The 15,409-nt window shown below is 30.3% G+C and overlaps 1 protein-coding gene across 3 annotated transcripts in view; it reads right to left on the minus strand.

Moving 5' to 3' along the window:
• LOC106464459 (transient receptor potential cation channel subfamily M member 3-like) overlaps positions 1-15,409 on the minus strand; it is a 96,302-nt gene that overhangs the window by 65,973 nt on the left and 14,920 nt on the right. For all 3 annotated transcript variants that reach the window (XM_013924604.2, XM_022392187.1, XM_022392186.1), the window contains exons 3-7: positions 12,240-12,419; positions 6,849-7,061; positions 5,505-5,703; positions 3,558-3,750; positions 1,776-1,932 (exon numbers count right to left, since the gene is read on the minus strand). In XM_013924604.2, the coding sequence (XP_013780058.1) occupies positions 1,776-1,932; positions 3,558-3,750; positions 5,505-5,703; positions 6,849-7,061; positions 12,240-12,419 (942 nt within the window). The remainder of the gene's footprint in view (positions 1-1,775; positions 1,933-3,557; positions 3,751-5,504; positions 5,704-6,848; positions 7,062-12,239; positions 12,420-15,409) is intronic.

The raw sequence follows: 15,409 nt of genomic DNA on the forward strand, positions 1-15,409 counted from the left end.
CCCATTCTAAATTCCAACCTCCTTCTATAAAATCAAATCTTCTTAGCTGAAGATGACTCCTATCCTGTAAAAATTAATTTTTGTGTCTTCTAGTACTACCATTCTCATCATTAATCTCATCATGATGCTTCAATACTATCAGTTCCCTTAACAATCTTAAACACCTCAATCAGACCCCTTCTAACTCTTCTTTTTTTTTTTCAAGAGAAAGTAATATCAGAGATCTTACTCAATATATTCATCATTATAACATTGCTAAGAAATATTCAATCTTCCATTTCAGATATCTCTTAATCCCACAAATTCATCACACCCTCATTCATGAATAGCAGATATAATAGCATTATAATAAAAATTTCATCTGATGAGATCTGATTATACTTTCAGATTATATATATATATATACTTTCAGTATATCAGATTATACTTTCCATTCTACTGTAGTATGTTTCAAAGGAAGTTAAAATTTCTCTATTTCTAAAATAAGATAATAAAAGTATTAGATTAGATATAACCACTAAATACTGATACAAACAGTTCACTAGTTTTAATTACCATAAACCACAAACACAAGCAAAAAAACACAAACACAGCTCTCGTGTAAAATTATACTTATATATGAAAATGTAAGATAAGTATAGAATACATCAAATAATATTTTTTCTTAAACAATGTACACTTCATTAAAGTTCACTTTAATGTTGTTGTTGTTTTAGCACAATGGGCTATATACACTCTGTCCACTGCAAGGATAAAACCTTGGATTTTAGCTTTGTAACTTTGCAAACTTACTGCTTATCCATTGTAGAACATTCATTTTATTATTTTTATAGAAATCTTGATTTGGCTAAATATTGCACATTGTCAGACCATCAACAATAATAATAAAAAGTAAAAGGGAAAAACATATCCATGGTACAAATACTGTGCCCATAATAACTGTCTTTAACAGCATTATATACTTTAGAATACAATTTACTCATATATATCACTTAAACCAGTTCATACAGGTGGAAATTAAAGATTTAAACCAAACATTAATTGTCTGATTATAACATGAACTTAAACAATTTGTGCACAGTTCTTTGAGAAGAAATACTACAGTAATTTCAGATTTTGTTGTATAACTAAATTTTTTATGCAATTACCTTGCATTCTTTTGAATGAATTGGTAGTATGGAATAGAAATAATGAGGTAAATAATTTCACTTTTCTTTACATGATGGATCTTTAAAATCTTTGTTTGTTTTTGTGTTCTATGATGCAAATAACTAAACAAGAAAGAAACAAGCAAAAATTATAAACATTCTGAAAAATAAAACAATTACTGAATTAACCAATAGAGATCCAAGAGTTTCACCTAAAAAAAAAGATTTTATTAGAAATTTTAGTTTCTTTTCTTCTTGCTGTTTATCACAGAAGTTAAATTCCCACACAGTTTTCTGTTTTACTTTTACTTATTGAGAAAATTACAGTCAAATACAAATAAAATAAACATTCAGTTAGCACTAAAAATTTTTTCATTTTTTGGAGTATTTTAGCAGATAATTATTCATAATACACATTACTGACTAACCTCACATAATAGCACACAAACACAATAAGATAACCTTAATCTAAATTGTAGTCTGTTATCACATACAAACTTATGATAGTTGTTGCAAAGCAATTCTCAATTTTATTTCATCATATTTTTTTATAAGCTCTAAGAGATATCATACTCTATTTGAGTAAATTCTGTTGCCTTCTCTAGAAGCAAAACATCTGCTACTCACTTGTTTTGAATACCGTGTACATTCTAGTATCCTGTCTCTGAAGATATTTCTAGCTATGCTATTTTCTCTAAGTCTTGGAAAGTTTTCTGCAATTTTTGTAGAAATTTCTGGCTTCAAGAAATTTTCTACAAATTCTGGATCCCATCTTCCCTGAGTTCTAAAAGATGATTACACACTGTTAACTAGTCCCATCTTGTCCATGTGAAATGTGAATTAGAACAGACAATGATAACTACTCTTACTGTGGGAAATAGAAACTATTTTCATCAACTTTCTAAAGGCATATATGTAATATTTATCATCTTTATCTAACTTCTTACAAAATACTAGTTACCTACTTCTAAGTTCACAAGCATTAATTACCTCTCTCAGATTTCTAAACGTGTGTTATATAGTGGTATCTCACTACCTAGAATATCACCACAATCATGTCATATAACATCACAAATGAAGGCTAATGAGGTAAGTAAATTTTTGAGACTATTACAATTAAACAATAGAGACAAAGAATAATACATCACAGTTAATAGTATTAATTGTATTAACAAGTAAATTCAAAATATACATCGTGGAATGCACAGTTCAAGTCAAACACAGCTAAGGTGATACTATGTACATGCAAGATTTTTACCTTTATTTAGAACAAAAAAGAAATAACTTAAAAAATCAAGAAAAGATCTAGTGAAACATTAAAAACACTACTGTGTTTCAGTTAACTTTAATTACTGTTAAATGATTCCTTAAAAAAACAATACTATTTGATGCTCCAGATAGCTGTGCTTAGTATAAGAGAGAGTAATGTCTGGACAGCAAACAATTAAGAATTATACGTTCATTACAAATTATAAAAAATGTGTTCAGGAATATATTCACACTCTGATTTTGGGGATGAGGCTACCACTTAAGAGGTACAATTCCATCATGATATCACACAAATATTTCTACTCTCCACCAGAACCAAAAGAACAAGATACAAATGAAAAACTACAGGTAATCCCTTGCTACCGAAATTAGGTTGATACCTCATCTTTTCATCGTACAGTTGAGACAGTCAGAATATGAATATGCACTTGACAGTCTTGTTCTCTTAATTAGGTGTACACCAGGGCAGTATCTCTCAGATGCTAATACAACATAACCCAATAAACCAATGAAGGGATAGAATTCATCATATAAGACCACAGTCTAAAAATGTGTGACATACTTGGTTTGTGGTTGCATGAAATAGAGGTGGACTATTTAAATCAGAGTAAACCTAAAAATTAAATTTTAACAGCCAAATTTATGTACAATGATAAAGATAACTTGAAATATTTCAAAATTTACATATATCCTAGCTTAAGCAAGAATTATTTTATGTCCAAGATTTATACAAGAGTTGTTTTTCCTGTGAAACCTATGCGACATACTTTTATATAAGCTCCCAACTCCCATGCTGAAACCACATTTGAGATTTTACTTATTCAAAATTTCGTGACATACTTTTACCGTTTAACAACTTGTAAACAGGAGTTAATAATTATCAACCTATTAAAAAGTTCTAAGTATTCATAACAAATTTACTATTGTATATATATATATATATTAGCCTTGAAGAGATTTATACTATAGTTTTAAATATAACTTAATGCACAGTAGTGTTATGCATAAATCAGATATTACTGATGTTTTTGTGTAATTATATGTTATCATATATGTTATACTAACAATACCTATTTATACATTAAGTGTATAGATTATAAATATAGACTATGTGGAAACAGTAATCAAAATGTATCTAACCTGTGCTTAAGTTCCAAGTATGAGTAGGCTATTAGGTCAGCAAGTCCTCCACTTCCTTGGATCACCATTACAGGAAGCTGGTTTTTTAAGTGCTGCATGATAATACGTGCACAGTCATATCCTCCTTGCACCAAAATTGCTATTACAGGAACCTCTGAGCCTTCCACATGAAACTTGTAATCAAATGTCATTACTGAAATCATAACAAGAATAATTACACATGATACACAACCATTAAAGCTTCTACATAATAGGCTAAAACTACAAATTCTTGATGAATCACAATGTACATAAAATCCACAACATAGCCCAAAAACCATAACTTTTTCACTAAATCAACTGTCTGTATGCACTTAGTGAGTTCTACTTTATAGCTTCACATGCAAGGCTAAGGTCTTTTGAATTTTAACAACTAAGTACTGTATGGGTGAGAAAAAAAACATTTTATAAAGAATCTTTATCACTAAAATCAAGAAAAATCTACATTTGTGGTCTTGTCTACATACTTCGTAGAACAGAAATACAATATGACAGCCTACTCCGAAGTATTTAGATAAAATGACACAGTTATTATTTTAATAATCACTAAGTTACTGTACACAAAACTCTTTATTTGTATCAAAGGTTTTTGACTCTCAATTCCTGTTATAATAGCACTACTTTATAGATTTAAATTTTCTTATTAATGAATTAAAAACAAATGGACAGCGAGTTAGGCTTAAGGTACAGATGTGAGAATGTGTTCACATACATGCACGTAAAGTTGAACAAACAACTGTTAAAATATTAAAGTTCTTTATAGCAATTCTGTTAAATCTACAAATTTAAACAGTTAAGAAAGCTGTAATTGAAAAACATTACAACATAGTTTACATGACAAAAATGAAGGATTATTAATATCACATGTGCTTTAAATTTAAATGTTAATAAAAATTGTCTGTGACTGACAGAAACTCATGTTAAAAGCTAATATAGTACACCACCAATTTTCCAGCACCTCCTTTAATCCCTACAAAATTATGAGAGTGCACTTGAAATTCCCGCGACTGCCATACTAGTTCACTGGGCGGCCACAGATGGCATTGCGTGTGGCCTGCAATCTTTTGAGACGGGCTACTTACATTTTAGGTAGGTACGTCATTGTCGTGAAAAATTTCTTAGAAATATTAAACTAGTGAATCAAATTGCTTTAATTTTTTCATGAATGTTGCCAAGACTATGTAGTTTAACATATTAGTAGTAATCCTGACAACTTTCAACTTAGACTTTTGTGATTAGCTCTACAATTCCAGTAAAATTCTAAAATTTGCCACTTTGGAAGCGATACTACTGCAACATTCTTTGTAAGTACAATAATTAATAAACATTTTTCATTTATACTGTACTAATAAACTTGTATCATTTATACCTGTACTAATATATTTCATTAATCATTAAATGTACATTTAATATTTGTTTTATTTAAGTTTCTAGCAGTCCATGGTGCTTTAGAGACAAGGGAGGGTTATAATTAGTGGGTCAGAGGTGTATTGTTGAATTATTATTATTATTACATAACCTCTGTTGGTCCGGCAAAACAGATAATCTGGCAAGGCTCTGGAACCAAGGGTGTCGCAAAATCAGTGGTGTACCCGTGCACAGAAGGCAAAATCATTACAATATGCATTACATGCATCATTTATGCCATTTCTAATAGTATTACATATATAACCTAGAAGGTTTGAATACAGCTCAGACAGAGCTTTTAAGTAACATTAATGATAGTACAAAACAAACTTTCAAACTTCTTAGTACCATGGTTATTTGGTTGTAGTATTTAAAATTACCTACACCAACCATACTTAAAACCTGAAGATGTGTATACCATTTTTATTAATAAAACTTTATTTTTGTTCAGAAATTACTCATAACTTTTATATATTTAAAACAAAAATAAATCAACTGTACCAGCATCTCCATCTAATTCCACTTCTCTTAGCTCCTCAGTGTCAGCAATGTACTGTTCTAAACGATACAAGAAGTGGTTGCCACCTATTTTATCAACACTCTTATCCTTGACAACTATAAAATGTGAATGGTCTGGATTCAGCTCATACTTGTTTTCCTCTGGTCGGTTTCCATCATTCTCAATCTCCACACGTCCTAACTATGCACACAAGGAAGTAAAGCAAGGGTGATTTCTACCACTTCATTTCTTACAGTATTACTAACAAGGATTTCCTGCCATTATAATCTTAGCTACACTACTATATATCTTAACCATACTGATATACTATTCAATTTCCTGTTTAGAAACATTCTAAATGTAATATTATTTTCAATCAAACTACATGTAAGAGAAAAAAAAGGAACTCAGATTATTACCAGTGAGTAAAAGTTTACCCTTTTTATTCTTGTTGAGTTCTTACACTAAATTAGTTCTACCCCATTTCTTAAATAAGTATTAAACAGATTATACAGTATGCATAGAAAAATCAATATTTTTATTTTCTATATAAATACAAGTAAGCTAGCTTAAACCTGACTTATATCTTAATAAATTTCTTAGTGAAATGTTCATATGGCTATTAGTGTAAGGGTGGATAAAAAAAAATATTTTGTGGGTGTAGTATTTCCTACAGAAAAAACTTAGTGTTCTGGACCAATCTTGAAGCCACATAATACCATATTTTCTTTTAAGCCCAAATTAATTAAATTTAGTTTTTGCAGGCTATAACAAACTTATGGAATTCAAGCAAAGACAAGAACTATTAAAAAAAATTTGCACTGCAATTGTACATAAAATTACATGGAGTTGCAACTAAAATCAGAGAAATTATGGTTCAATTTTAAAGCTTATTTAAATTCGTCAAGTATCATAGGTGTTAGGATATCAGCTGAAGTTCAGCCAAGTCTTTGCAATACTAAAAAAAAGTTAAGTTATAAACAAAATATTACAAAGATTTAGGTTATAAGTGAAGGTTAACCATACATCCAAAGTATTGCATCTGTAAATGTCATAGCTAAATCTTAAATGAATTCCACCAATATCACAGAAGTTTATACTAAAACTTCAAACAGTATCTCAAGATACAATTGAGCCTTTATTAAATATACCTGTAGGATTACACATGTTTAAGTAAAAACTCAAACCTAAGACTCTACAGACTCACTAGAATTTAGAATAAATGTTTTGTAATGTTAATAATACTACTATTAAAATCAAACTTAAGCCAATTCCTTGTTTAAGTTATATAGCTCAGTCCCTATGGCATTTCAAATGCAGGATTAAACTTAAGATATTTTAGTCACCTCATTAAGGATCTCTGCATAATCAACCATGTCTTCCCTAATAACACCAATGACTGTTAGAGGTGTTGGAATAGGAACAGACAGATTAGGATGCTTATGACAGAATAAGGATTGACGATGAAGAGTTTCTTCATGAAGAGCATCTCCAACAGCTTTGACTATTCCTATGTTGGCTCCATGAGTCATAATCCACATGTTTGTTGTATTTGCTGCCTGGAAAAAACATGGTTCTCCACTATTTATACTGAAGCAAATAATGAGAACCATTTCCTTTTGAGTAAAGTAATTCACTAGAATTTGTGAATTAAACGTAACTGAATACAACTTTCAGTATAGTTTTTACAAGTCCATAACAAAACAACTGCACAACTATTGAGTTGTCAACTCAATTACAAGAAAGATAATTTTCAAGAAGCATAACACTTGGTGGATTATTTTCATTCTAACAATGATGAAAAGAATACATTCTAATCCTCATATAAGAAGTTCCAACTTCCCTATCACTTACTAGTTTGTGAGACACTTATGTCAAATTTATAACAATTGACCAAGATTATACTTTTACAAGCAAATTTTAATGCTCTGCACAGATATTTTTTCTAAGAAAAACATTAATCCAATTTATTAACTTTTTACTTTAAAATCTATAGCTTTTGTACTTTTTAACTTTAAACTTCCATGACTGACAATAATATTATTTAGCTTTTATACCATGAATAATTTTCTTAAGCACCATACAGACTGAATAGTACTAAAACAATGTCTTCAAATCAACAATAGTTTCTATATATATATATATTCTAAAATATAATGAGAATTAATGTCCACAGTGTTACTTAGTTTTATGTGATTAATTGTAAATATCAGAATTGTTTCTTCATCTAAAATATCAGGCACTAGTTTTAATGTGCCATTTTTTGATGAATAAACACTCTCAGCACTATTCTTTAACACATACACATTAGATAACATTCATGACGTAAAATAAAAACACGTAGGTTCAAGAATTCTTGATACAAAATGATAAAAACCCTATAACCCAAGCACTTTTAAAAGGTGGACCAAGAAACTTGAGGGGCTAACAAATGTTTTTAAATTTCATTATAAAAAATAAGCAGAGTTACAGATTTTAACTGAGGCCAAATTGTTAGTGAAATATTGAAATTCAATTTCCAAAGATTTGCCAACTTGCTAAAACTATTCAGGTCCTGAATTCTGGAAAAATTCTTACGTAATAAGTATTTTCATTTTGATATCATTAGATAATTATGAAATATTACTGTCCAACTGAGTAGCTGTCCAAATCACTAATTACATTCTCCATTGGACAAAATTTCCATCTATTATCATCCTCTGTTTCCAACCAACATGTTAATTTCCATCCATTTTTTAACTTTCATCAAAGTTATAATTACTTATTACTTTTGCATGACACCTGAGCAAAGACTGAGAGCACACAAATTGTACTACACAGCAAAAATACAGAGATAAAGTTTTACATTTTTAGAATTAAAATGAATTTCAAATAGGTACTTTTGAAATATTGTAAGCCTTTCCAGGTTGAATCCGCACTCGTGCTCTCAACAAAACATGTGACTCAAGAATGTTGAATGTCCTTTATGTAATGCAGAGCGTGTGTCACTTAACCATTCTCCCACCTTCCATGTGACTTATTGTGCATATTTCAGGGAATTATACATGAATGCTGCTTTCCTGCCATAATTAAGGTTTTATTGATAGTAGCAGTCTTGACAAAAACCTTGTTGTGGAGAGGTAGGGTGAAAGTATTTCAGAAGTAAGACTACCTGATAAAATATTAAAATTTTTATAATTAAAATGAATTTGAAACAAATACTTACTTCTGAAATAATGGAAGCCATAATACCCACATTGAAAAGGAAGTGAGAACCAGTGAGAATAAAAATGATACAGAAAAGTTGTAAAGTTTGAGTTTACAGGGCAGGAAGGTGATATTCTAGACTATTAGGTCATCAAGAAATTAATGTCACGTTTTGGAACACTTTCATTAACCACCCCCCAAAAAATGTACATCACGTATAATAGTTAAACAAACCAACTAAACGTCTCTATGCAAATATTAAACCCCAAAAACAACGGCTCAGTCCTAAACTAAAACTACTTCCAACCCCAAAATCTGGACTCCATCCGCAGAAAGTAATGCTTTCCATTTGGTGGGACATCAAAGGAGTAATTCATTTTGAACTCCTCAATCCACAACGAATTGTCAATGCAGAGATCTACAGTCAGCAACAGGAACATTTAAATCAAGCCCTTCATCAGAAACGCCCTTCACTCGTCAATCGGAAAGGTGTTCTTCTTCTCCAAGACAATGCACATCCATATGTGGCACGTTTAACGCAACACAAGATTATGGAGTTGGGTTGGGAAGTTCTCCCCCATCCACCACATTATTTTTTGATGACCTAATACAATGAAGAATAAAATCCACAATCAGATTTCAAAACTTTTAAAAACTGGATTCAAAGTGGATCAAGTGGAGTGGATTAGCCTTACAGAAAGTCAAAACCAAAACACAGACCTGAGCAATTAGTGGTATTGGTCCCATCAATCCATCAGTAGAGTGTTTCTCAAATCACAATATGTCCATGCAAAAAAAAAAGTTGGAAGTAGTTGATATTAGTCAGTTCTTCAAAAAAGAAAAATATATGTAAAAAACAAATTTGACAGTGAGTGCTGCCAGACAATTGTCTTCCTTTTAATTTCAGCAATTCAAAATAGGTGAGAATGGCAGATAGCATTAGTAGCTGTGCTATAGCAAAGACAGAGCAAGCAAACTGTTTGGTGCCAATGGGAATAAAACCTGTGACCCTCGAATCATGACCCCTCCTCCTTGAATCACCAAAGCTGAGCAAACTTGAAGTAAAAAAAACAACTTATAAAGCTACAACTGTGTAGAGTACCAATAACCCATTATGTAGCTTTGTGCTGAGCAAACAAACAAACATAATAGGAGTATTTTAATTACAGTAATAATTAGAAGTTAACATTTTCCATACCTGAAAATGTATTTCCAATAAATACTCACCTCTTTACACAGAATAGCTTAATCCCTTATGCATCTGTCTATGAGATTTGTATGCACTAGTCTTGAGTTAACTCCTACCTAAAAAATCAAGTGTTTCATATGCACTACACTACTGCACATTGACATAACATGATGATAGCCCTTCACCAATAGGAGGGCAACACAATTTATCCTCATCCTAACATTTTGTTTACCCTTAATGTATTTAAAGAAATCCTTATTGTTAACTTTTACATTATTAACCAACCTTTTCTCATTGTCCTAATTTCCTGTTTCACCAACTTTCTTGATCTTCTATAATCTTTGAACTTTCCTGTCATACCAGTCAATTTATATTTCTTAAATCTATGATGCTCTTCTATAATTTTATCTCTTATACTCTTTGTGAGCCAACCTGTTTTTGTTTTTACTTGCAGCCATGCTTTTCTTTCAATAAGGAATGGGTTTATCTTGAGTATTTAAAATTTATTTTTAAAATTTTCCACATTTGATCAGTGTCTCCAAATAACTCAGCTGCCTAATTCACAACAGATAATTCTTGTCACATTCCTTCAAAATTTGCTTTTTTGAAATTTGTAACCAAAATATCATTATTCATGATCTCCATAGGCAGCAAAATATCAACTTTAATAGAGAAATGATCTCTTGTATCCAGATGACCTCCCCATTTCCCACCCTCTCAACTATTTCTGTATAAGAAATTAACAATAAATCTAAATTAGCATTGTTTCTAGTAGGTTCCTAGACTAGTTGGTGAAGAAAACCACCTTGAATAGTTTACAAAACCTTTCTCCCTCATGGTTTGACTCCCAATTTATATGCCTGAAATTAAAATCACCCATAACAGTAGGAACATCAAAAAAAAGAAAACATAGATGATTCCCATACTCAATGGAGCTGAAAACATTTACTGAGAACAAGTCTCCCATCCCGAGTATCTCTAATGCCATACTAGAATGTGCAGGTAGATGTAGTAAAGTTACCCACCAAGACATCATCATCAGCTGCCAGATGGTACCCTATGTCTACTTTCCAGAGAATGCAGTGCAGAGAATGGAATTATGTCTAGGAGAAACACAGAAGTTAAAAAAACATGAGTCTTGACTTAACAGATCAATATAAATACAGAATCTCTTAAGAAGAGACTGCATTTATTATTAGTGTTCTTAATTTTAGGATCCAAAACACCCTGGAAATAGTTAACATAGGTGTTGGGCAGAATAAAAAATAACTCATCTGGCTTAGAAAACAATCACAGGCAGCAAATATCAAAGCTAAAGAGGGTAGGAAGACTAGTAGGGTCTAAATAGAGAGCCTTCCTTGACAAAAAGTATGTAATGCATCAATGACAAAAATGTCTGCTCATCTCTTACCTGTGAGAAATAAAAGAAAATACACCTTCAGGTATTCTGAATTCACTGTAGCAAAGTTAACAGCATAACTATCACCAAGAAAAATCTGAATTATGGGAGGAAAACAGAACTTATGTAAAATCCCCAAAAAAATACAATAATTCATGTGAAAGATATTCAGAATTTTTTATTAATTTTTTGTTGATAGCATGAGTGCAAGCTTGACAAGATAAAGCCTACAGTATTTCAGCAGTAAGAGTATCTGATTTGAAACTAACCTTTTGCAATCATTCAAGTATATAATTCATAAATATATTTAACAACTTTTTGAAAAACAATAAAAGACAATTATTTCCCAAACATAAAACATTAATACACACAAAGTTCAAAATCTTCTCCATTTACACATTATAAAGCCAAACCTTTACAAAATAGATGCACACAAACATTACAATCACAAAATTTCATATCTGTATTTTACAATAAACAGTCACATGGTTGTTAGCCTGTTACATGCAAGTTCTCTCTTCATCAGTGTTATGCACATTAACTCAGCTTATAGATGTTTTTTACTATCATTCAATCCAAGAAAAATTGGAAAATAATAAAGTACTTTGCAGCTAAATTATCAACAGTGTTAAAGTTTTAGTAAAAATTTTATATGGCTTATTAGAAAACATATTTTAGGTAATGTCAAATTTCTATAGTAGTAAATTATAAAGTATTGAAAGCTCAGTGTTTTTCAAGGACATGCAAAATGCATATTTCTTTGAGTTAATGTATATTTTTAATTTAACATTTCTGTCAAAGATGTGTTCTGTAAACTAACTGAAAAGGTACATGTTCTTACTTGCTGTCTATTTTACTAACAACTAAAACGATCATAATTTGAGGTCTATTTCTGCCATAGGATGATGAAGTACTGTATACATAATACAGCTAGTCAAATAAATAGTATTAGGCTAAACTTACTGTGACTAAACCCTTCAGAAAATTATTAAGTTTCCTAGTATTCTTCCAACCAATGAGAGGTTTCACATTAGAAACTAGGACCAAAACAATCCGAGGACTACAAAGTTTCCATTCCTTATGCAACACTTCTCCAACATCGTCCATTGAAACATCGTGTTCAACCAGAATGAATGGCCGACCCTACAACGAGCATCAATATACAAGGATGGTTACTTATCATATCATTGTGTGTGTACAAGTATAAAGATGCATTATTGATTTACATTTCTTTTCAGGTCTGAATCTATATGAATTAACGTGACACATCCGCATTATGAAGTGCTTCACTGAATTATTACAAACACAAATAACTAAGCTGCACCATTCAGTAAGGCAAAGAAATGACACAGGATCACAATACCATGTGCATAGATAGCCTAATGTCAAGATTACCAATAATAAGCAATGCTCTTCTAGTACATTTTTATATTAGAACTGAATGATAAGTGGAATTTGGTAATCAATTAATCATTAAGTTCATATATATTGTTTAACCTCAAGTGAGACTCAAATAGTTGTAATAATTTAAAATAGCAATAATCAGAAACACTAATTTCAATTAGTTGACTATTTTCATGAATTGTAACACTAATCGATTAAGCTAAACAACCTTGAATTAATCAATAATAATGAGAAACCATAATGGTAGTATTTCAATTACTTAGATAGTTGAAATAATCAAAAACAGTAATAGTCAAAAACACACATGAAATTAATAAATTTACTTCCTTTTTTTAAGCAATACTTTGAACACAAAAACTTATTTTTTCTAAGTGTTAATTCATACTCAATGTGAATCATTTTACATTTCACAGTATTGAAACATAGTTCTGAAGTTCTTAGTCACTTATCAAGATTGCCCGTGTTCTTTTGAATTAACACAATATTGTTCATAATATCAGTTTTATCTAACAACTGGCTAAAATTCTGCCTAAATATATCCCATTTAATGAAATAAACAGATTCTCTCATCCAAAAAACATCTCCTCCCAAAAAGACCATGCTCAAGTCCTTCATGATATTTTAAATACATCTCATTAGTGTCAGACATTTTAATTGAAATCTCCCAACAGTTTCATAAACAACAATATAATTTATAAGTTCTTCTCCTCGTCAAAACTAGATTTAGTGTTTTTTTTTGCTCCATGTGAACTCTTTTAGTATCTACTTACTAATGATTTTTAACACCATATCAAATATTCCTGTAGTTTTTCTATTCACAAGATTCATGTAGCGTTATTGCTTATGGTTTAAAGATTAGAATGGATCAAACTTGTAAAAAGTCCACCATTATTGGTAACAGTGTATCTCATAATAAGTTACATTGCAATACAATTTACTTTACATCCCAGTTTTAATAGATAACATCCTTTTAATAATGCTACAATACCTGTAAATGACTTAGAAATATGAAACTTTCACTAAACTTTCAAAGTGTCTAATTGGAGTTCTGAGGAAAAACCAACATTCAGATCTTATGCAGTAAATCACTTCCTTAGCATTGTAATCTTCCTACCAAATGTCCATTATTTTGCCTTGATTAAATTATTTAGGTTTTGTGCACAACTTTAGCATATACAGCAATATAAATGAGGTTTTGTCAGGTTGGTTTAAAAAGTACACAACATTTACTTCTAAAGATAAACAAATTGCAGATTACCATAGCAAGTATTACTTTTAATGTAAACCATAACCTGGGATGTAAATATAAAAATACTTTAATATTGCACAACATTGGTTTGGTAATTACAAGATGTACATAACAACTAAATAAAAAATAAATAAATATGTCTTTTAACTGAAGTCTTAAGTGCAATATCAAAGCCATAGAAAATATTTTGAAAGAAAAGTCATTAGGTTATTTTTTTTTAATGTGAGAACTTATGATATTTTAAACTAACTACTTAAGCATTCTCTTCTATTCTTCATTTATAATTTTATAAATGTGTTCATGTCAAGCAAACATTAGGCCATTCAGATTCACTGTGTCAGCATTAAGGCCAAGCAAAGTTCATATTTTCAAGTTTGCCTATTCAAGTAATGTTCTACAAGTATTTTAATGCTCTAGATAAGATGTGTATCTGCATAAGTACATTTTTTTGGAAATCAAAATGCAGTACAAATAAAATTTGTGCATACCAAGTTCAAATACAATTTACCAATATGTATACCATTCAAATGAAACAAAACTCTATATTGGTAACAAAACAAACACAAAGCATAGGAGATCATTCTCACCATAAACTGATTAACAAGTTATATAATAATTGATGTAAAGTCCTTTACATCAAATCCTACAAACTGTTTGCATTCCATCACTATATGGAGGCCTACTGTATCTATTTGGTTTGCTCTCCCAAGCAATACTTAAGAGTAATAGTTCAGGAACACGTTTTTCTACTGTAGATGGAATAGCATATTGAGTAACAGATTATACCTGTACATCATTCAAGTTTTCTTTCTTTTCTTAACTGAAATTATAAGTTTTTAGTTGGGAAAAGAAAGATTCACAAATGAATCATATTGAGATAATTAACCAGTGGCAATTACCTGTAATTCAAAGTTGCTACTGAACTGAAAATTATACAAATCTAATTTTATCAATTAATATCAACAAAGTACTTACAATACTGAACTTATCATGCAAGTGCCTCTGTTGGTCCTTAATAAAATATTTACAAATACAGAGATAAGAAATGCAAGTGCCCAGTACACATAAAAATTTCAGGTGTTTGATGATGAAAAAAAGGTCATTGAACCCAAAAAATATAAAAAATGTCAGTATTGTAGTTTATTTCAAAGTGTAAAATACTCATTTTATATCTGGAGCACTGAATACAAGTCATTTTCCAATATGTTATCATACTTTTGGCATTAAGTGCAAATAAAGTGTTCTCTTACCTTAAGTGCCTGTAAAACTTTAAAGAAAAGTTACTAATATCAGTTTTGTCAAATGTATTCTTAATGATCATAGAACAGTTTGTGATGGAGACTTTTAAAGGGGCAAGTATTTACTGATTCAGCTGTAATGCACCTCAAATGAAAAAATAAATAATCAGCACAATAGGTTAGTAGATTACACGTGTCATATATATATATATATATATATATATATATAAATATATAAGTAC

The sequence above is a fragment of the Limulus polyphemus genome, unplaced genomic scaffold (genome assembly GCF_000517525.1).
Source record: "Limulus polyphemus unplaced genomic scaffold, Limulus_polyphemus-2.1.2 Scaffold1658, whole genome shotgun sequence".
NCBI lineage: Eukaryota > Metazoa > Arthropoda > Merostomata > Xiphosura > Limulidae > Limulus > Limulus polyphemus.